General features: G+C 49.3%; 2 protein-coding genes and 1 long non-coding RNA gene across 10 annotated transcripts in view; 1 reads left to right on the top strand and 2 right to left on the bottom strand.

Moving 5' to 3' along the window:
• The window catches only part of CNDP1 (carnosine dipeptidase 1), a 38922-nt gene extending 29649 nt beyond the window's left edge, over positions 1-9273 (bottom strand). The window contains exons 1-3 of one of the 7 annotated variants that reach the window (XM_084780287.1): positions 8041-9273; positions 6616-6810; positions 106-231 (exon numbers count right to left, since the gene is read on the bottom strand). In XM_084780287.1, coding sequence (XP_084636413.1) covers positions 106-189 — 84 coding nt within the window. In that variant the 5' untranslated portion in view covers positions 190-231; positions 6616-6810; positions 8041-9273. Of the gene's footprint in view, positions 1-105; positions 234-1029; positions 1175-6615; positions 7021-8040 lie in introns of those variants that run through there. The other 6 variants (XM_084780288.1, XM_084780289.1, XM_084780291.1 and 3 more) reach the window with 6 other exon arrangements.
• LOC311595781 (uncharacterized protein) lies at positions 1314-3585 on the bottom strand (the record flags this gene model as incomplete). The annotated part of the gene is made up of 3 exons (XM_084778751.1): positions 1314-1961; positions 2059-3024; positions 3561-3585. The coding sequence occupies 3 exons, from the start codon at positions 3583-3585 to the stop codon at positions 1441-1443; spliced, it is 1512 nt and encodes a 503-aa protein (XP_084634877.1). The 3' UTR covers positions 1314-1440.
• Positions 3657-23058, top strand: LOC311596643. 2 transcript variants are annotated; one of them, XR_014778915.1, is made up of 5 exons: positions 3657-4420; positions 12183-12330; positions 15889-18530; positions 18863-18905; positions 19380-23058. It is a non-coding gene; the product is annotated as an uncharacterized lncRNA (long non-coding RNA). The 2 variants fall into 2 exon arrangements; XR_014778914.1 differs by lacking the exon at positions 12183-12330.
• Positions 23059-23471: the final 413 nt, after the last annotated feature.

Here is a 23471-nt window from a genome sequence, read left to right as displayed (position 1 = left end):
CACCATTTTGGATAGAATCATATCGCCAGGCACAACATCCCACATCTCCCCGATGCCACCAGGTTCCAAAGGAGCAACCAGAGCATCGCACATGGCTTCTCGTACCTGCACGAACTCATCCTGGTGGAGGTCTATGTACTGGAAGAGCATCTCCAGCAGCCCCGAGGGTGGAGGACTCGAGGGGAACATTCCCTGCTCCCGCCGCAGCAGCAGTGCCGAAAGAGATGAAGCCTGCGGTTGACAGTTAAAACACACGCCAGCATTGGGATTCCCATCTTTGGAAGTGTTTTCCTAAAGCTTCTGCCCAGTGCTGCTACTTCACTCGAACTGGACTAAAGCAACCAGAGACAGCTGAGCTGGAAGTGTGCATGTCCTCACATCTTTTCCTCACACGCCTCCTTTTCAAAATGAATGGATTTAGAAATACATATATATGCATATACTTTTTAATGATTAAATATTAATTTAGTTAATTAAAACATTTATGGTGTGAGTGTTCTCATTACATGCCTGGCTGAACACTATGTGCATGCCTGGTGCCCATGGAGGCTAAAAGGCAGCATTGGATACTAGGGTTGTGTTCTGTTACGTGGGTGCTGGGAATTGAACCTCTGTCTTTGCAAGAGCAAACTACTGACACATTGCTCCAGCATGTACTTTTGTTGGAAAACTTTATACATGAATACTTCATCTACGGCACTCCCTGCCTGCCATCCATCTCCTCCCACGTCCCCGACTCCTCCTGGAAATTTCATTCTCTCTCTCTCTCTCTCTCTCTCTCTCTCTCTCTCTCTCTCTCTCTCTCTGTCTGTCTTCTTTCCTTCCTTCCTTTCTTTTCTTGAGCCATAGTTTCCCTGTATAGCTCTAGCTGTCCTAGAACTCACTCTGTAAACCACCCTGTCCTCATGTGCAGAGATCCACCTGCCTCAGCCTTCTTTCTTCAGCAATCATTGCTACATATACACGTATGCACATGCCTTAGTGATTTTCATATTGCTGAGACAAAACACAACGACTAGGGCAACTTACGAATGAAAGCATTTAGCTTTGGGTCTCATGGTTCCAGGGGTTTAGAGCCTGTGACAATCATGGCAGGGAGTGTGACAAAAGACAGGCAGGCATGGTGCTGGAGCAGCAGCTGAGAGCTCACATCTGATCCATAAGCAGGAGGCAGAGGGAGAGAGAGGGAGGGACAGGATGCCAAAGGGGCATGGGCTTTTGAAATGGCAAAGCCCACCCCCATGTGACACGCCTCCTCCAACAACGCTACACTTCCTAATCCTCCCCAAACCATTCCGCCAACGCAGTGGTTCTCAACCTGTGAGTTGCAACCCCTTTGGGGGTCAAGGACCCTTTCACATTTGTTGCTTAAGACCATCAGAAAACACAGATATTTGCATTATGATTCATAACAGTTGTGAAGTACCAATGACATAAAGTTTATGGTTGAGGGTCAGCACAACATGAGGAGCTGTAGTAAAGGGTCACGACTTCAGGAATGCTGAGAGCCCGGAACGCTAGAAGCCCGGAACGCTGAGAGCCCTGAACACTCTGAGCCAGGAACACTGAGAGCCCGAACACTGGGAGCCCAGAACGCTTAGAGTCAGGAACACTGAGAGCCCGGAATGCTGAGAGCCCTGAACGCTGAGAGCCCTGAACGCTGGGAGCCCGGAACGCTGGGAGCCCGGAACGCTGAGAGCCCTGAACACTGGGAGCCCTGAACGCTGAGAGCCCTGAACGCTGGGAGCCCTGAACGCTGAGAGCCCGGACGCTGAGAGCCCGGAACGCTGGGAGCCCGGAACGCTGAGAGCCCTGAACGCTGGGAGCCCGGACGCTGAGAGCCCTGAACACTGAGAGCCCGGAACACTGGGAGCCCTGAACACTGAGAGCCCGGACGCTGAGAGCCCTGAACGCTGGGAGCCCGGAACGCTGAGAGCCCTGAACGCTGGGAGCCCGGAACGCTGGGAGCCCTGAACACTGAGAGCCTGGAACACTGAGAGCCCTGAACACTGGGAGCCCTAAACGCTGAGAGCCCTGAACACTGAGAGCCCTGAACACTGAGAGCCCTGAACGCTGGGAGCCCTGAACGCTGGGAGCCCTGAACGCTGGGAGCCCGGAACGCTGAGAGCCCTGAACGCTGAGAGCCCTGAACGCTGGGAGCCCGGAACACTGAGAGCCCGGAACGCTGGGAGCCCGGAACGCTGGGAGCCCTGAACGCTGGGAGCCCTGAATGCTGGGAGCCCTGAACGCTGAGAGCCCTGAACGCTGGGAGCCCTGAACACTGAGAGCCCTGAACACTGAGAGCCCTGAACACTGAGAGCCCTAAACGCTGGGAGCCCTGAACGCTGGGAGCCCGGAACGCTGGGAGCCCGGAACACTGAGAGCCCTGAACACTGGGAGCCCTGAATGCTGGGAGCCCTGAACGCTGAGAGCCCTGAACGCTGGGAGCCCGGAACACTGAGAGCCCGAACGCTGAGAGCCCTGAACACTGAGAGCCCGAACGCTGCGAGCCCTGAACGCTGAGAGCCCGGATGCTGAGAGCCCTGAACGCTGAGAGCCCTGAACGCTGAGAGCCCAGAACGCTGAGAGCCCTGAACACTGGGAGCCCAGAACGCTGAGAGCCCTGAATGCTGAGAGCCCTGAACGCTGGGAGCCTGGATGCTGAGAGCCCTGAATGCTGAGAGCCCTGAACGCTGAGAGCCCTGAACGCTGAGAGCCCAGAACGCTGAGAGCCCAGAACGCTGGGAGCCCTGAACGCTGAGAGCCCGGAACACTGGGAGCCCGGAACGCTGAGAGCCCGGAACGCTGGGAGCCCGGAACGCTGGGAGCCCAGAACGCTGAGAGCCTGGAACGCTGGGAGCCCGGAATTCTGGGAGCCCTGAATGCTCGGAGCCTGGAACGCTGAGAGCCCAGAATGCTGAGAGCCCAGAACGCCGGGAGCCCGGAACACTGAGAGCCCTGAACGCTGAGAGCCAGGAACACTGAGAGCCCTGAACGCTGAGAGCCCTTGTAAGACCCCCTCCCCTGTGCACCCGACATAGCAAGCATAGCAGCAGTAACGCTATCTTGCAAGGCAAGACTAGAATAATCTTGTTATGCTATTCGGGATAAGATAAGGCCTGGGGCCCAGAGGAAAAAGATAAAAGCATGCTAAGATAACAGAAACAGTTTGTCCTTGTCAAACAAGATATTTATGGCCGGCCATCTGGCCCAGAGAATGGGTAGACTCCCCTGTTCCCATCTGATGACCGGGCCATAACCTCGCTTCATGTCAAACAAGATATTTATGGATGACCACCTGGCCCAGAGAACGGGTGAACTCCCCTGTTCCCAGAGCCCATCTAATGACCGGGCCATAACCTCGCCTCATTTAAATTTACCAATCAGAGCCCTGTAACTATGCTTCTCGCTTCTGTACCTGCGCTTCTCGCTAAAATCCCTATAAAAGGCCCCCGAAAGGCTCGCTCGGCGCGCTAGCCTCTCCGGAGACTGAGACGCCCGGGTACCCGTCCCTCTACAATAAAGCCTCTTGCGTGTTGCAACCGAAACCTTGGTCTCGCTGGTTCTTGGTGGGGGTCTCCACATTAAGACCACTGTGCCGGGGGTCTTACACCCTGAACGCTGGGAGCCCAGATCGCTGGGAGCCCGGAACACTGAGAGCCCGGAACTCTGAGAGCCAGGAACACTGAGAGCCCTGAACGCTGGGAGCCCAGAACGCTGAGAGCCCGGAACGCTGGGAGCCCGGAACGCTGGGAGCCCGGAACGCTGAGAGCCCGGAACACTGAGAGCCCGGAACGCTGGGAGCCCTGAACGCTGGGAGCCTGGAGTGCTGGGAGCCCCAACTGAACGCTGAGAACCCTAAATGCTGGGAGCCCAGAATGCAGGGAGCCCAGAACACTGAGCCCTGACTGAACGCTGAGAGCCCTGAACGCTGAGAGCCCTGAACGCTGGGAGCCCTGAACGCTGAGAGCCCAGAACGCTGAGAGCCCGGAAGGCTGAGAGCCCGGAACGCTGGGAGCCTGGAATGCTGGGAGCCTGGAATGCTGGGAGCCCTGACTGAACGCTGGGAGCCCGGAACGCTGAGCGCCCTGAACGCTGAGCGCCCGGAATGCTGGGAGCCCTGACTGAACGCTGGGAGCCCTGACTGAACGCTGGGAGCCCGGAACCCTGAGAGCCTGGAACACAGAGAGCCCTGCACCAACTGTTTTTAAATGTACGACCATCTAGGGGCCATGCTTTTCAAACCACCACAGTGACATACACACATGTACGTATGACCCACTGAGTCTGTTTAGCCCTCCTCATATGTACACACAGCTAGGGCTGACCACATGGCCTTGTGGAACCTATGTAGGAGCTTGTTCCTGGAGGAAACAGCTTCTCCCACTCCTGGATTCAGCTTGCAGGTCTTCATCTACAGGTAGGGCCTATTGAATTTTCCCTGTCCATGTCGGCATGACAGCTTGTGCCATCACGCTGGGCTTATTTTAATAACCATGCTGTTGTGAGTTCATGGGTGCACTTTCCCTGTCACGTTCAGGGGACACTATCTAGTAGCAGGCACCCCAGTGTCCTGCCTCCTGGGGTCTTTCTTTCCCCTCTCTTCCTAATGTTTTCTATGGCTTGGGTATATGGATTGCATTGTAGATACATCGGTTGGGGCGTGACATCACACAGTCACTATTCTCTGAATTTTGACCAGCTGTGGGTCTCTGTCACAGCCTTTATCTATTGCAAAAAGAAGCCTCTTTTGGGCTGGATATGGATCAGTATTTAAAAGCATTGTCTGCTCTTCCAGAGGACCTGGGTTCGATTCCTAGCACTCACACGGCAGCTCACAACTCTCTGTAACTCTAGTTCTGGGGGAGCTGACACCCTCAGATAGATATACATGCAGGCAAAACACCAATGAGCATTTTTTTTTTTTGAGGCAAGGTCTCTGTGTAGCCTTGGCTGTCCTGGACTTGCTTTGTAGACCAGGCTGGCCTTGAACTCACAGCAATCCACCTGCCTCTGCCTTTCAAGTGCAGGGATTAAAGGTGTGTGCCACCACACCCGGCTTCCAATGAGCATTTTTTGAAAAACCTTAAAAAATAAATTATGAAAAGAAGCTTCTTTAAGAAGAGGCGAGAACAACACTAATCTGTGGGTTTATAAGAATGAGTATTTAGAGCTGGGTGTGGTGGCACACACCTTTAATTCCGGTATTCAGGGGGCAGAGGCAGGCAGATTGATGTGAGTTCGAGGCCAGCCTGGTCTACAAAGTGACTCCAGGATAGGTTAACATTACCAGACATGAATTTCTTCCCAGCACCTGGGTAGGACAATGGACCATGTTTCTCCCTTGGCACCCTGCATGGCGCCTTCTGATACCAATGGACTTTAATTAGACCTCAGAGGTTTCAGAACCACCCCACACACTGAGAGTAGACAGGGATGCCAGTGGTACCTACAGCAGTTAATGAGCTCGTCTTTAAGCCACGAAACGAGTTATTCCTATGATACAATCTGCCCCCTGGGTCTACTTCCTATGAGCAGAGCCAGTTCTGAAAGACAGAGGTGAGGGACTTTGCTTGAGATTGGGGCTGGGGGCTGGGGTGGGGAGGGGTACCAGGTGAAACCAAGCAGAAGTGCACAGAAAACCTCATAATGCCTAAATCCTGTGCAGAGCGGTGGGGTTTCCTCCCAGCTCCTACAATTAGGATGTCTTAAAAAACAAAGAGAAGAAACTTAGACATTTCTTTGTTATAAGTGACACTGAGAGGTGGCTGCGGCCTGGGAGCATGTGGCCTGGGAGCACGTGGCCTGAAGCACGTGGCCTGGGAGCACGTGGCCTGAAGCACGTGGCCTGGGTTCGTGTCTCTCTGTTCTCTGACACACTCTTTCTCTCCCCTCCCTAGCCTCTGAAGAGACCCTGTCCCTCCCTTCCTTTCCAGTCCTCTAATCTGTCATCTCCACCCTCTGGCCACTCCCTCGGAGGAATTCTACCTAGATGTCCTTGGATATCTTTAGGGAAAAATTTCCTCCTTGGCTAGACATGATCTCATGCTAAATTGAACAAGACTGCACTTGGGTGACACATTTGCAACCTGTTTAAAACATAATTAAATAAATAAAATAAAATGACACAATCTTTGAAAAACAGTCTGGCCTGATGTGGTGGTGCACACCTTTGAACCCAGCTCTCAAGGCAGAGGCGGGGCAGAGGTGTGTTCAAGGCCAGCCTAGTCTACATAGCAAGTTCCAAGACAGCCAGAGCTACATAACAGAGAGACCCTACCTAAAACAACAAACAAACAAACAAAACTAAGAGGAAAACAGTCTAACCATTCTGCACATGGTTAAATATGTCCCTATATGACCTGTCAGTTCTACTCTGAGTCAAATAGGCAAGAGAACTAAAAAGGTGACACCAAAAGCTTGATAAAACGGCTGCAGCAGCATTCTGTATAGTAGCCAAAAGGCAGAAGCAGCCGAATGTCCATCCTGAGCTGCACGGGTAAGCAAAGGCGGTATATCACGTAATTTGATAGTATTTGGCTGACAAAATGATAAAATACTTGGTCATAAAACATATTGGAGGAGTTGGGCATAGTTCATGGGCTGAGCACTTGCCTTGACAAATCAGCGCTGAAAGAAAAGCCAGACACAAAAGACTTCTTATCGAATGTGTCCCTTTATATAAGAGTCCAGATCAGCACATGGGGACAGGAGTCCGGCAGGGCGAAGGAGGCAGGGACTGTCAGTGAGGAGCGAGTGTCCTGTGAGTGACACGGGCTGTGGCAGTGGTGGGTTAACCCTGCGAACAGACTAAAACAGTTGAACTGCATGCCTTACCTGGCTGAATGGTAAGACGTGTGCATTAGAATACAGACAGACGCAAAGTAACTGTACTTGGCCATTACTGAGAATCTGAAACCTGTCAGGGACGGGAGGGGTTAAAATTAAGGGTCCCGCGAGCCTCGCTCTTGATAGGAATCGTCTTGGACCAGTAGGTGGCGCTGGTGATCTGTTGGTGTCCTCTGCCCTCACTCTAGACACAGCTGGTTCAGCCGCGATTGAACTGGATGGGAAACAACCAGTGTTGCCTTCCACAAAGTTAAAACAACAATAACACAAAAATACCTCAGCGCACCAAGGAAAACTCATGTTAGCTCTTTGAGACACAAAATGCTATTCCCTTCTCCCCTCACTTCTGAGGACTGACCAGGGCCGTGTAGAAATGTTACACCATCACGCTACATTGCAATCTGACAGGAAAATTCTTGGCAAGCTGTTGTCTAGATTGACATCTGAATTTATTTTTCATCTGGTTGTTATTAAGAAGGTTTTAATTAAAATACTTTAGTAACTGAGACTCTTATGTAACTTTAATCATATTAATTCTACTCCTCTCCCAACTCCCCCAGACCCACCTCACCTCCCAACCTCCCTCCAATGTTGTTTTTCTGCTTTGTTTTACAAGACAGAATTTCTCTGTGTAACAGCCCTGGCTGTCTTAGAACTCACTCTATAGACCAGGCTGGCCTCAAACTCACAAAGACCCACCTACCTCTGCCTCTCAAGTGCTGGAATTAAAGGTGTGTGCCACCATGCCAGGCTGTTTTGTTTTTTTTTAAATACCCCATCCAGTCCAATTTGTGTGGGACTGTGCACTTGAACATGGCAGACCCACCAGGCCCTATCCTTAAAGAAAAATGCCTCTTCTTCAGAAGCCACCAGCTATCCAGAGTTACTCAGGTTGGGTGGAGGACACTCATGAACCTTTTTATTTTTATTTTTAAAGTGATTTTTAAAAAGAAAAGAGGGTACACATGGTGGCACATGCCTCAAGTGGATCTGGTTTTGAGGCTAGCCTGGTCTACAGAGTGAGCTCCAGGTCAGCCAGGGCTTCATAGTGAGACCCTGTTTCTAAATAAAGAAAAAGAGGAGGAGGAGGAGGAGGAGGAGGAAGAAGAGGAGGAGGAAGAGGAGGAAGAGGAGAGTTTGAATGGAAAAAGAAAGGCCACAGGAAGGGAAGGGAAGGGAAGAAGCACTCACATCTTTAGGTACAAGGACTGAGATGTCAGAGTTCCGTGAAGCCACCTCCTTTGTCAGGGGACCGAGCTCTGTTGTTGGGGGCGCTAACTGGAAGCCGGGGCAGACAAAGGGGCTTGCTGGTACACTCTTCACCTCCTGCCCATCCTGTGCCCTTCTCTTTGCTTCCTCTTACCAAGTTGGAGAGAGCATGCTGCCCCCTCTTGTTCCTTGGTCTCTCTGTTTTCTTGTGTGACAGTCACGCTGGGCCTCAAACCATTCTACTGGATTTTGTGTTTGGGCAACAGGAAGGGAGCCTGCATGTGGGCTTCCGGGACAGAGGCCCGGCCTGGCTTCTTCCTGGCTGGCTCAAGCGTGGGTTCCTGCTTATTAGTGCTGCTCATTGTGTATCTGGAACACGGTTCCCATCGTCCCAGCCTTAGCTTCAGATACTTTAAGCTCCTTGGCTGTACTCTGCCATGCTGCCCACATGCCCTGATGAGCAGATCCTAGGACTCTTCTTAGCTTTCCCACATGGCAGTCACAAGGACCGTGAGTTTCTGTACGGTCCTGCTCTGCACTCCAATGACCCAGAAGCTGTAGTTGGGGCCAAGTTTGGCCTAAGCTCATTTCCATAAGGAAAAAGTAGAAGCCTACACACTTCCACAGAGTGATGCTAACAAGAGGAGGCTCCTAATTGGACTTCTGGAATGTTGGGTGGAATCACGAAGGACCCAAATCATTAGACACTTGACACCCTGACATTCTATCTCCTGTGACGACATCACTTGTCCTTTCCCCTTCCTCTTGCTCCAGGCTGGTCAACATATGTGTTTGGCTGACCCTGAACCACCTAGTCCAGAGCAGCCTTTACCAAGGACGACCCAGTTACAACACCAATAGCAGGGCTGAGAGCAGAAAGCTGGAATCAAGCAGCTACTGCGCTAGTCAGAGGAGAAACGACGCCCATTGGCCCTTGGGCCTTCTCCTCTCCCTCTCTTTCCTATAAAACTAGTCTCTTATTTCTATATACATGGGAAAGCTAGGCATGTAATGTTAGAATCCAAACCAGACTGCTGCTCAGACCACAATTCCTGAGGCGGCTCCTCTCCTGCAGACACTGACAGGTGCCCTGTTGGTCTGGGACACCTGAGCTAACTGACTTCTAGGTGCCAGGATGTCTCTCTCACCTGGGAAGTGAGTTCACATCAAAAGCCTATTGGTGGCCTTGTATTCTGATCCCCGCTGAGCTCCCAGCTACCTGCTAGAGACTTAGAGAGCCTGGCTGCCGGCTCGGCTCCCTTCTCACAGAACTGTAAGAACAGACCCAACTCCACCGCAAGGGCCTAGCGGCATCGCCGCGCCATCTCTCTGTGCTGCTGAAGGCAGAGCTGTACTCAGAGCCCCCACGACCTCTGTCTGTCTGTCCGTCTGTGCATGGCGTTAATAACTTCTAAAACAAAGTCTTTGCGCAACAGCCCTGCTCAGTGCCCCTCTTGAAGCTACACCTGAGACCCTCCAGTTCCCCGTTTGCCAAACAGAGGTTGCCTGAGACACAAGAGGCTGCAGGAACAGGCACCACACACTTTACTCACCAAGGCTCCTGGAGTCCTTACGTTCCTGGGACAGAGGCTTCTCTGTTCCAGTTCTGCTTCAGTGACTTTATTATTACAGGGGGCAAAAAACCTGTTCTATTAGCCTCTTTTTTCACAGAGATTGATTTAAAACAAAATACACAGCAAGAAAACAAAACCGTCAGGTTTTTCTGGATTGTGTTAATCCAGGTCAGACAGAACAAGGTTGAAGGATTTCCCTAGGAGAGCTGGGGCAGTGACCAGGCAGCAGCTGAGGCGGGGCCTCCTTCAGGGAACTACCCTCCCTCAACATGAAGGTAGAAGTTCCAAGGAGCAAAGCTCCTTAAAAATGTACAGGCAGCCGAAAATCAAACATCCCAACAAGCTGACCACCCTGACCCAGGGACTTATGATATACCAATGTTTTGACTCTGACCATGCTCAAGAGAGACAACAGATGTGTAAAACATACTGCTTAACAAGATGTCAGAAATATGCCTGAGCCCTCAGATATGGACACACACAGTGTCTGCAAGATAATCCTAGCCCATCCTTGCTGCTAGAAAAGGTCCCACCCTCTCAGCTCCAGGGGATACAGTTTTTTTCTCCTGAGCCTCGCCTGTCTCCTGTGGCTGTGTACCAATAGTACATTTAATACCCTCTGCCCTTCTGCCACAGACCTGTGACTGTCATCCATGCCTGGCAAAGCCATAAAACTGAGCTTCTGTACTGTCTTCTACTGTTGTCTCCTTAGACACTTTGACCCAAAAGCTTTGGCTGAGGTCCAGTTTGACTTAGAGTCCTTCCCGGCACCAAAGGCGCGGCCCACACACTGCTGACTGATGAATGATACCAGTGAAGGAGGCCCAGCTTGGAAAACCCAACGTGAGCTTCTGAGAAAGCAAGGTGATGCAGAAATCACTGAAGCCTAGTGTGGAGGAAGACCTCATTCTGAGTCCTGGGCCCTCTGTTGCCAAGAGCCACCCTGTTAAGGGAGCTCTCTAGGCATGTGGACTGTCTAGGAGATGATCCAGTTTTCACAAGGTCTGTACCGTGATGAACCCCGAGAACTGCTTCCAGCCTCTGACATGCTGTCAGGAGTCATTGATTTGGGGATGTTCAGTAGGCATGAGAGGTCTCTGGAGTTGATCTGGTATTTTGCAAGGTCTGTACCATGATGCACCCCAGAATTGCTTCCAGCCTCTGACTACCCTGTCAATTGTGCATTGCTGAATCTCTCTAAAATCTGGCATTAGAGTTGGGCATGGTGGCTCATGCCTTTAATCCTGGCACCTGGAGAGGCAGAGGCAGGTGAATCACTGTGAGTCTAAGTCCAGCTTGGTCTACAGAGTGAGTCCAGGACATCTAAGATTACACAGAGAAACCCTGTCTCGAACAACCAAAAAGAAAAATCTTCTGGCATTGGTGTGAACTGTTACTTTCTGGGTATTGATCAGCTCTGATTGAGCAAAATTCCTGTAGGATCTTGTTGGAGGATGTACTGTTTATTGTTCAGATGAATTAATCAATCCCTGATTATGGAATTCCTGATTTGATTCAAATAGTTTTAAAAGTTAAGTTGTATTAGATCTCCTAAAACAACTTTAGAGAGTTTATGGCCACAATAAATACCTTTGTGGACCTTTGACGCCTCACTAGGGATAGCCTTGCAGCAGATTTGTGGCTGCAGATAAACCTCCATTCCAGATGGCATCACGAATCCTGGTATTTCACCATAAATATGGGCAAGTTGCTTTAAACTTCCCATGATCCCAAGATGGATGAAGCTACCTAGAGATGTCTGAACTTCCTCTGTTTTTTAGAGTGAAAGACAGATAAAATTATTGTCCTGAACTCACCATGAACTAAGAGATAGCTGGATAATGTATAGTTAGATCCATCCTAATTGATATGTTGTATATTCTTGTAAGTTTCAGACCCTATTAACCTTAGACCTTTGTCACTCTGAACTCACTGTGAGCTTATGTAATGGATACCTAGATAAGAAATGCTTAGCTTTAAAACATGTAACCTGTTGTATTTTAGAATGAGGCAATTCCCTTTTCTCACAAGTATATGCACGGTGACCAACAATAAACGGCAGCATTTAAATTGAGAAACTAACTTCAGTTGAAGTTAAGATGCCTGACTTCATCCACCTTTTCTCTTGAATGTATGTGTTGAAATTGGGAAACTAACTTCAGTTGAAGTTAAGATGCCTGACTTCATCCACCTTTTCTCTTGAATGCATGTGTGTGAGTGTTTTGTTTTGTTTGTTTGTTTGTTTGTTTGTTTTCCTTTCTATCTCTCTCTTATTTCTTATTTCCCTGTAGATTCGCAAATAAGTTAGCAGACTCAGGGCCATCAGCCTTCTATGGCTAATGAGCCTAGGTTTACCTTGGCTTACTGGAGATCTCCATGAGGAGCCCTATCTGCAGATCAAAGAGCCCTGCAGTTTCTGGCTAAAGCCCTTTTACCGCCTCAGCTAGAGGAAGATCGTGTCAGTTTAAGTTTTCCTCCTCAGCTGCGGTACAGCCAGTCCCTAGAGAAGAAACCCTGGGCTCTTTCCCCCTTCCCTCCTATCTCTTTCAGTCCTGATCGGTTGCCTGAGCCATCAGCTCTGCTGACCCAAGAGATGAAGCGAACCAGAAGGGCATCCACATCCAGCCCAGAGACCCGACCCTGGACCTCTCCAGAGCCACAGCATTAACACCTTGTAGCTTCAGGTCAGCTGACAAAGGTGATTGAATGGGGCACTGATTGTAACCACCACATGAGGCTCTATTGGTGCCTTTTGAGTCTGAAATCAGAAAAGATATCTTTCCTGAGGTCTGTAACGAAGATAGGAATAAAGGGAGTTTAAAGCTCCCTGCAACTCATAGTGCTCTTAAACCCTCAAGGGGACTAAGGATGAGGGCAGCATCTCATGTGCTTAATGTGACAGGACAATTAACACATCAGCAATGGTCTCTGTGCCCATCGCCTTCTTCCTTAAAAATGAACTCCCCTGTCTACCAAAAGAATGTGCAACTACCCTTTTCTTTCTTTCTCTCTTTCCTCCTCCTCCTCCTCCTCTTCTCCCTCCTCCTCCTCCTCCTCCTCCTCCTTCATCCCCCCACCTCTCTGTTCTTCAAGACAGGGTTTCTCTGTGTAGCCTTGGCTATCCTAGACCAGGCTGACCTTGAACTCACAGAGACCCTCCTGCCACTGCTTCCCCAAGTGCTGAGGTTACAGGCGTGCACTTCTGAGTCTGGTGTGCAACTATCTTAATGCTACTAACAAGGAAAACAATGAGGATGAAAAACAAACAGTTTTGTCCACTCCCACTTTGTGCACTCCCAGCTCTTCTTTCTTTCTACTTCCAAAGCTTCTCCAAGCCCTCCCCTGCCCCTTACACACACACACACACACACACACACACACACACACACACACACACACACACACCACACCAAAGTATGCAGGTGTCAACCTACTTGCCCTTCCTCTGAGTTTTGTGTTTGTCTGGCTTTGTATACATTAACAACTGTGCTATCTGTTCCTTTCGTCCCTCTGCCTCTTTGACAGGGTATCAACCAGGCCAGTTATATTATATTGGGGGGACAGGGTACATTTTTTCTTGCTTCATCTTTATACACATCTTGTGGGCTCACTGGAGTGGCATATGTTTTATTCTGCCTTTCTGTAACTATTCTGTGGGGAAGAAGTAGCCCTCTCCTGGTTTGAGGTACCCAGGGCTCATGCTGGAGCATGTGTGTGACACCACATGTTATAGAGTGCTAAGTCCTAGAGCAGGCCTGTGTAGCTCACATGCCACAGGCTAGACAAGCTGTGGGCTGTTTATGCTACTGTTTCGGGACAGGCAGAGGAACCTCTCTCCTTCACGTTGTGGCTTCCTCAGACTCACAGCCTGACCAAGCTGCAGCTTCTGTTTTTTGGCAGGAATATGTTTTTTGAGTGCATTATTTATTAAAATGTTAAGGAGCATGCAGTTGCTGTGCTTTGAAGTGGGGTTTTTAAGAGTGAATAGAGGATTTTGATCAGACCTTACAATCTAACTTCCCAGAAGGTGACATCCCATGACCTGGCCCTGCACTAGGCTCACACCATGTGGGGTGTTGCTGCCTGTCACCCAAAGAGGACTTTCCCAAGTACCACAGGTTTGACTGACAATGAGAAGAAGGACTCCAGGATACTGGATTGCTTACCTTAAGAGGCACGTCTGTTTGACCTGGATGTCCTTGGCCTCCAAGACTAGAAACTGCTCAAGATCCAAAACCTGCTACCTGGTCAGCAGGGCCAGGGCCAGGTGGTAGCCCTGGACAGGAATCCTGTGTGGTTCTTGGACCTACAGGTTAAAGTGCTGAGCTGGGCGAGAGTGCTGCAGAGGCTCTGGGAGATGCAGGACTCTTTCTGGAGTAAGACTCTGACACCAAGGAACGTGGAACAGGGGAGGTGTGATGGTGGACCGAAGCCAGGACAGCTCCGGAAAGGCCTCGCTGCTGGGTCTGCTTGGTATGTTCCCTTTATGCTCTAGCCCCACAAGCTGAGGCAGGGCAGCAGGCTAGATTGTGCAGAAGCTTATGCAGCAGTCAGCAGGTTGTTAAGGGCAACGGCCTGTTGTTTCAGCTGTTTCTCCAGAGCTGTCTGTTTCAGGCAGCAAGTGAAGGCATGCTTGGCAAATGGTTGGTAGGAGCAGTGCATTAAGTAAGCCACTGAACCAATCGGTAAACCAGTAGCTAACGGTTTATTCCACTTCACCTGGAGGTGAAACAGACAAACGCGTAGGCTCTGGTCTCAGGGAACCTGGGACACGGCAGTTGTTCTTGGCTGGTCTGGTCTCTCCCTATCGCCAGGGATCTTGGGGAACTCAGTGTAAGCTTTTCCTTCCCAATGCTTTCCTCTCTACATGCCCTCTCTCTGCCCTCAAGGTCTGATGGATGCCATTCTTTTGGGGTTCTACAAGGATAGTCTCTGACTCACATGCTATTGGCTGCCAGAGGCTGGGTGTCTTTTTCTGAGCAACACGTGTGTTCTCAAAGCCCCTCTGTTCCACCCAGCACCCTTCTAAAGAGGGAGGACTGTTAGTTTTTGAAAGGGTGACTTGTCCCGACCCGCAGGATAAATGGAACCAGGGTTCACCTGAGAGAGGGGTGTGGATTGAAAGTGGAGGACAGAGACTAGAGAAAATTGAGTCAAGTCTGGAAATTTCTGGTCAAGACTCTCTTTAATGAGGATGATAAGACTTTATATAGCAAGGTCAACAGGATCTATTCCAATCCCACTCTCCCCAGCCCCTAGGCAAGAATACAATCCCCTGAACAGGTCCCTGTAAGAACTTCCTTAATCCTTTGGGTGGCACCCTGTAAGAACTTCCCTATTTCTCTGTCTAGCTCCTTGTAAGAACTTCCCTATTTCTCTGGGTGGATAATCCAAAGATAGCCTAGAACACAAGACCTCCTTCTGCAAGGGTCGGCCACTCAAAGGTCACAGCATGCAGCCTAAGCATAGGATTTCTAACATGGCAGAATTTAGCATGGCTCCCCACACCTGCCCTTTCTAAAATAAAATTATGACGAGTCTGTCTTAGGTCGGTGAGTTGAATTCTTACCTTTACCCGTCATTGGCACATGAAGCCCATCATTCATGGCCTGTCTTAGGTTAGATTAGGCTCAGACTCACTCTTACCCATCTCTGGCTTGCCTCCATATCCACAAACGAAGAAGGGCAGTGTGTCTGAGCTCTATGCCATGTGCTTGTGCTTGTATCGGCTGCAATTGCTGAGACATGAGTTGTGTTAGAAAGGAGGAAGGCACAGGCTATAATTTTGAGCCCTGCCATCCCTGCCAAGGCTAATCCATGCTATAGAATACTGTTAATTCTAAAAAGATTATACTGAATGTGAATCTAGCTGCATCCTACTCATAAGGAGTCTAGGGAAGTCTAGCATGACACTGTAACTTGCTCAGTCATCTCAAATCGCTAACCTAGTAGTTAAGGCATAAACAATATTAGTAAAACAACGGCAAAAACAATAGTAGATATAAGAATTATAGCAGAGACTTTACCACCCAACAGCACGCCACAAGACCCTTCTCAGTTCTCCACAGTCCTGCAGCTGAAACTGACCCTAACAATTAGGGTGGGAAAGTACTTGTAAAGCTTAAAATCTGAGCTTCCACAGGAAAATATCCTGGAGTCTCTGCAAAGCACTGGCTCCAAGGTTCTGTCAGGTCTGCAAGGAGGATGCCTCATAGGTACTGGAACATTTGAATTCTCCTTTCCTCCTTATACACAGGGAAACCAAGCAGTGAGCATTGTTGACATAAGTTATCCCAAGAAGCAGGCTGAAGAAGAGAATAATCAGGAATAAGTGTCCAATGAAGCTTCACCTCCTTCATCATCAGCAGACTCATCCATGCCAGCATCCACTTGACGCACAAGCCTCTCAGGTAGCCAGCATGCAGCATCATGTTCCTGTGAGAAAACACAAACAGAGCCTTGACCCCATATTAATACAGGGTCGGGTCCATTCTACTGTGCAGTTAAAGGATCCTTCCATGTTACTCTAGCAAAGGTTGACTGAGTATTAGTGTGCCAGAATTGATCGGGTGCAGAATTTCCTTTGGCATCAAGCAGTAAAAAAATGTAAAATAAAGAGAACATGACTCAAAGCATTTCTAGGTGATTGAGGGTAAAGCTCCCCCTTCTTTACTTTTTGTAAATAGTTTTTTATGGTAGAATGAGCTTGTTCCACCACACCTTGTCCTTGAGGATAATAAGGAATATCTGTAATACACTTTATGGAAAAAGAGTCACAAAATTTTTGAAAAGCTTTGCTAACATGCCCTGAGTCACTGGAAACTGGGGCACTGTGCTTTGGGGACTGAGATCCTCTCCTCCTCCTTACTTCAGTGTGTGGAGGGCTGACACAGGACAGGGAGATTTTAAAGTTCAAGCCCTTGGCTGCGATGTTCCTGTCCATCTTGAAACAGCAAAACAGACCACAGCTTGTAAAGGCCACAGTCCTGCTCTAGGGCTGAGGGAAATGGAGACAGGTGCACGGAGACGGGTGCACGGAGACAGGTGCACGGAGACGGGTGCACGGAGACGGGTGCACGGAGACAGGTGCACGGAGACAGGTGTGGACCTCCTCCTTCAGGCCACTTCTCTAGTGTAGCTTCCAGCACCAGGAAAGCCTCAGTAGCTGGTAGAGTCCCTTTTCACACAGGTGTGTTCTATGAGAGCGCTAGGTGTGAGCCTGCAAGGCATGGAGGAATCTTCAGAACTGGTCAAAGCCTTCAGAGCAGGTATCCTAGACAGTCTCTGGTGGGCAGCAGGTGAAACCCTCTCAGAGGTGTGACCAGCTAGAGGGTGGCACGTATTCCCAGGGAGGCGGATGACAACCATATTTTCCCTAGGCAGGTTTGGAGCACCTGTCACTGACCGGTGCTCTGGCAAGGCCTTCCTCCCACACAGTGGGTGGGATGGGGTGGGTGGGAGGGGCAGCCTGAGTCTGTCCTCACAGGCACAGGCAGTGGCCGAGGCCACCCTGCCCCCACCCCCAGCTGCACTCTTTCCACTGTTTTTGCAACTGGAAAGTAGCTGATATGAGTGACAGAAAGATAAATCTTTGCAACTCAAGGGCCCGTGGTTCTCCTAAGAAGCTGCTGGGGGTGAGGTGGGGGGTTCTGGGGACAGGGTTTACCCATCTACTGTGCTGAACCTCGCGCTGGTAGGACAGGTGACATCTCTTCATTAGAAACTGCGTGATGCTGCCAGGATTCCTCCATAGCCCGGAACCCTGGAGAGAAAGGGGATCCCATACCACCCCCAGTCTGCTCCTTACTAGAAGTCCCAATGTTTCACAGGCAGCACTTCTGTCCGTCCTACAGCATGTGAGGCAGGAAGGCATTGACAGTCACATGGGGTAGAAGTTGCCCCATGTCGCAGATCAGTAACCTGAGGCATTAAGTGGTTAAGGATGGTAGAGGGACTCACACTGCACTTCCAGGATGTGAGGCTAAAGCAAGAAGATTGGTGTGAGCTCGAGGCCAGCCTGGGCTGCAGAGCAATATAAGACACTGAGAGCAGCTTTTAGTTTTTACAGCAGACTACCTATGGTCCTATACAAGGAGGGCTGGGAGTCAGGTGACAGCAGGAGGAGGAGACTTGGCTTACAATTGTTAAGCATAAGAGAAGGATTAAGCTTATTATAACAGCCACCTAGAGCAGAATTTAGACTCACTAGGGGTTACTGATAATCCATTGTGGATTTAAAAGGTTTTTAAAAAAGAGGTTTATTTATTATGTATACAGTGTTCTGTCTACGTATACTGCTGTATGACAGAAGAGGGCATCAGGTCACATTATAGATGGTTGTGAGCCGCCATGTGGTTGCTGGGAGTTGACCTCAGGACCTCTGAAAGAGCAGTCAGTGTCTTTAACCTCTCAGCCATCTTGCTAGCCCCCTAAAAGGTTTTATTGTGTGAGTTCATGGTGTGTGTGTGTGTGTGTGTGTGTGTGTGTGTGTCTGTCTGTCTGTCTGTCTGTCTGTCTGTGGTGGGGTATGCATGCCTCCAAGTGCGTGTGGTAGCCATAGATAAACTCTGTAGAGTTGGTTCTCTCTCCCACCTTTTTGTGGGCCCCAGAGATCCAGCGCATGCCTTCAGGCTTGAACAGCGAGTACCTTTACCTGGTGATCCATCTTACTTGACCAACACATGTGGTTTTGAAGAAAATGACCTGGTTTTTAAAAATTACTATGAACATTTTACCCTCAAATGAGAAAGAACATTCTAGAATAGCTGAGATGTGCAAGATACATGGAGAAAATATGTTGACCTCCTGTGGATTCTTCTTACCATGTACATAAAGCCATTCTGAAGGGGTAATGTCTGGTCTCGGGTTGTGGGTGGGCTATGTGTTTGTGCAGTGAAGGTGTGACTGCTGTGTGTGTGTGCAGTGAAGGCGTGACTGCTGTGTGTGTGTGTGCGCAGTGAAGACATGACTGCTGTGTGTGTGTAGTGAAGACGTGACTGCTGTGTGTGTGTGTGCAGTGAAGGCAGGACTGCTGTGTGTGTGTACAGTGAAGACATGACTGCTGTGTGTGTGTAGTGAAGGCGTGACTGCTGTGTGTGTGTGTGCAGTGAAGACATGACTGCTGTGTGTGTGTAGTGAAGACGTGACTGCTGTGTGTGTGTGTGCAGTGAAGGCAGGACTGCTGTGTGTGTGTGCAGTGAAGACATGACTGCTGTGTGTGTGTAGTGAAGGCGTGACTGCTGTGTGTGTGTAGTGAAGGCGTGACTGCTGTGTGTGTGTGTGCAGTGAAGACATGACTGCTGTGTGTGTGTAGTGAAGACGTGACTGCTGTGTGTGTATGTGCAGTGAAGGCGTGACTGCTCTGTGTGTGTGCAGTGAAGGCGTGACTGCTCTGTGTGTGTGCAGTGAAGGCGTGACTGCTGTGTGTGTGTGCAGTGAAGGCGTGAGTGCTGTGTGTGTGTGCAGTGAAGGTGTGACTGCTGTGTGTGTGTGTGCAGTGAAGACATGACTGCTGTGTGTGTGTAGTGAAGGCGTGACTGCTGTGTGTGTGTGTGCAGTGAAGACATGACTGCTGTGTGTGTGTAGTGAAGACGTGACTGCTGTGTGTGTGTAGTGAAGACGTGACTGCTGTGTGTGTATGTGCAGTGAAGGCGTGACTGCTCTGTGTGTGTGCAGTGAAGGCGTGACTGCTCTGTGTGTGTGCAGTGAAGGCGTGACTGCTGTGTGTGTGTGCAGTGAAGGCGTGAGTGCTGTGTAGTATGTGACTGTGTCACTGATGCGCACATCTTTATGCTGTATGTGGGATGACCTGCAGGTGGATACCGTCCTGTCTAGAACTTACCTAAGAATTGCCTAGGAGCTGGCAGGGGAACTGAAGGGGCTCTCATTGAAACAAGAGCATCCAAGGGTTCGTATTTATTGGAACCCTGGCTGACAGGCACAGAAGATGTGCATTCATGTCTGCTTTTTTAGCTTGAGGCCAGCCTGATCTACAAAGTGAGTCCAGGACAGCCAGGGCTGCGCAGAGAAACCCTGTCTTGAAAAATAAAAAATAAAAAATGTGAAAGGCTAGAGGCCACCTGAGCTTTGCCAAGCAGATAGTGTTCTGGGCGCTGAGCCTGTGTCTGGCATACTTTAACACCAGGGGCAGCTGCCAGCCTCCTCTGTGAGGAGCTCCTGCAGGCGAAGATCTGGCATAACCACAGCTAATGGGAACAGTGGAAGTCACAAAACCAGCAGAGCTGCTTGGCTAAGAGCCAGCAGAGCGGAGCCTTGTGGTGCAATTGCTGTTGCGCTGTCTCTCGCTTTTGGTTTTGATCTCCACGTGTTGCATGCTTGGGGGACTTTTTGTTTGTTTTGTTCTTGATTTCTATTTTAATACAGAGACAGGATTTCTCTGTGTAACCTTGGCTGTCCTGGACTTGCTTTGTAGACCAGGCTGGCCTTGAACTCACAGAGGTCTGCCTGCTTCTGCCTCCCGAGTGCTGGGATTACAGGCACGTGCCACCGTGCCCTGCTGATTGGAGGAATCTTAATATTTGTATAACTTGAGGATATTAGATTGATGTGAAATTTCATATATGTCTTCTCCCGGGAGTACTGCTTCTAAAAGCTTCCAGGAAAGTCCACTGCCCCTCCCACTTTTAGGGAGATATCTTTATCTGGCCCTACTTGAAGGTCTTCCTTGTGCCCTGGAGGGTGGGACTCCAATAAAGATTCCAGAGACCTCCTTATGAGGCTCTGACTCCAAGATCCTCTTGGCACATGTGGCCCTCCCCTCCCCCGCACTTACCCAGGAACAAGATAATCAGAACAAAGTACACTTTGAAAGATAAACAAGATTTGGAGCAGTTGGCAGCTGGTCATATTAAAAGCCGTTTCCTACTACTAATGAACAAAGAATAGTGTAGGTAAATGATAAAAGAATAAAACATTAAGACTTTCCTTTCTTAGAAAAAGTTAACTCATACAGAGCCACTGTGGTGTCAAATGACCAAGGAACAAAATACCAAGATTAGACATTATAAATAAATTCTACAAATATATAAAATATAAACATTGTACTATGGCAGAAATTGAATAGCTGCAGCAGCTTTGGCCTGAAGACTTTTCCCAGGCCTGATGACAGTTAGCACTTTGACTTTTTTGTTTGTTTTTTTTCAAGACAGGGTTTCTGTGTTACACAGAGGCCTGGCTGTCCTAGACGCTCTTTGTAGACCAGGCTGGCCTCGAACTCACAAAGATCTACCTGTCTCTGCCTCCCAACTGCTGGGACTAAAGGCATCATGCACCACCATGCCTGGCAGCATTCTGACTACTAAAAGTTGATTATACACTGCTTGGGACATGACATTCTGCCCAGGGTGGCTTGGAGATTTTCTTTCTGTCTAGTGCCCGTGAAACGACAAGATTCTTAAAAGTTGGGTTGTGGGGTTGATGAGGGAAAACAATTGCAAAAGACGATTCTGTTCTGTTATGGCTTATCAATGATGACTAAACTTATGATCAAGAGGGAAAAATTCTATGACCTGTGTTCTGGAATGACAGGCATCTATCCCTGCCTACTGAATTCTGCATAAAGAAGAGGCAACTCTGACCGCCAGGATGCAGGATTCCCGGACAGCGGTGCCTGACTCTCTCCTCTCTCACTGTCCCCTTATCCCTTGTGCAGGACCAGGGTTGTCTCTTGGCAAGGATCCTTAGCTGTAGAGTTGCAAGGGGAGCGGTGGCCATCTCCCTGGAGGAAGCTGCTGTTTCTCCATGTGCTGAGACTAGAGAAGAGAGAGAGTACTGGGAGCCCACAGCGAGCCAGACCGACATGCCTGCCTTCTTACGCTGCAGCTGTAGCTGGTGTGCAGGGAAGAAGTGTAAGGATGGAAGCCCCACAGAGCAGGCTGCCGAGAAACTGCAGCATGGAGAATGCCTTCAACAGTCTGGGGCAAGCTGGAAACCTCTAAATGCTGCAGGATATTTGATCCCATTGTGAACCCTGAGATTGTGAACTGTGAAAACCTGTTTATTGTTTGTTTTGGCTCAGCCCTGGCACATACCTTTCATTCCAAGAGCTTTCTGTACACAGGATTTAATAAAGTTAACCCTAGGTCAAGAGGCAGAGAAAGAAATCAGCTGATGGGATTAAGTGGATACCAGGGGCTTTGAGAGAAGAGTATTTAAGACACTGTGAAGAAGGAGCTCTCTAGCTCTTTGGCTTTTAGCTTTTGGCTTTTTCCTCCTGGGCTGTTGGGTGAGCTGGTAGGCCTTTCCCTCCTGGGCTATCAGCTGAGCTTCAGGCTCTTTTGCTTTTGGTTTTTCTTTGGGGACATGAACTGAGTAAGAAGGTCAGCTGGACACTCTCTCTGCCTCTCCGAGCAAGTTTTCACCCCAGCATCTGGCACCTGAGTCATCATTGGTAAAACCGAACATTGGGATTTTCCTTCACTATAACAACTATGAGTAGCTAGACATTAGTGTGCAGGAGCACTGAAGGAGGACCCTTAGCCCTCGCTAGACACCCTTTCCTAGACATTAGCGTGCACGAACACTGAAGGAGGACCCTTAGCCCTCGCTAGACATCCTTTCCTGCGTTACTGTTGAGAAGTGCCAGCTTCTAATAGCTAGTCTTTCTGAGACTGTCTTTTCCTTTCTAGTTTCTAAGGAGCTTCTGGGGTGAAAGCGAGGTTCCCCCCCCCCACCTCTCCTACCGCCACCACTTGTGCAGAGTGACAACAGAATACCTTCCTCAGAAGCAGGTTGCAAGGCCAGTCCAAGAGCATCCAGAAACAATCTGTGAACGAACGAAAAGCAAAGGAAAAGAAAAAATATTTGATTAGATTTGCTTCCTGCTCTGAACAATCCTAAATTTTAGGGTTAACGCTAATGATAAAAATTTTCTGTGAAAAAAATAAGTGTGTCCATTATAGATGTATACACAGATATACATTCATGTGTGTGTAAATATATATACATTTAAATATATGTAACTTGTAATTACATATGTGTATATTTAAGGTGTATAACGTGGATTAGTATATATTGCATGATCATACTCACAACAGATAAGTTGTGTGTTGCTGCAGCAGAGCACCAGCTGCTGGGGCCTGTATTTTTGTACTTCAGCACTTGTCAGATACTGGCTTAGTGACTGATTTAGTGATTAGCCTAATGCGGTACTCAGAAGGCCTATTTGCCAACCATGGCTTCACTTGCTTTCTGGAACAGAAAAGCCTGGAGAAAAAGCTGCAACAATGAGTTGTCGCCCTTAGCGAATTGCTGGCTGCCACGTCCACAGCTGTAAAACCTTGCCCACTGTTCTGCCCTACCGCACAGACTTAGCGTAATAAACTGAACGCGTGAACTGGACCCAGCATGGAGGCCTTTCAGGGGCTGTCCTCGCTTTGGTCCAGCAGCGACATCTCCTTTCATCCACTCCTTGGTGTCAGAGTGCTTATTCCAAAACGGTTCCCACATCTCTGTCCTAACTGGGATTTCTACTGTGTGATAAAGCACATGACCAGAAGTTAAGGGCTTGCCTCATCTTATCCTTCCAAGTAACTGTCCATCACTGAGGGAAGCCAAGGCTGGAACGGAAGTGAAGATCATGGAGAAGTGTTGCTTTTTGGTTTGCTCAGCCTGTGGATTTTTTTTTGGGGGGGGGGGGAGTTGGAGACAGGGTGCCCTGGACTCGCTTTGTAAACCAGGCTGGCCTCGAACTTATAATGATCCACCTGCCTCTGCCTCCCAAGTGCTGGGATTAAAGGCGTGCGCCACCACGGCCAGCCTCAGCCTGCTTTCTTGGATCATCCACAACAACCTACCTAGGGGTGGCATCACCCCACCACG

The sequence above is a fragment of the Acomys minous genome (assembly GCF_964271855.1).
Source record: "Acomys minous genome assembly, chromosome: 4".
NCBI classification, from domain to species: Eukaryota; Metazoa; Chordata; class Mammalia; order Rodentia; family Muridae; genus Acomys; species Acomys minous.
The sequence above is the reverse complement of the archived record's forward strand: the minus strand, read 5'-3'. Positions and strand labels throughout refer to the sequence as shown.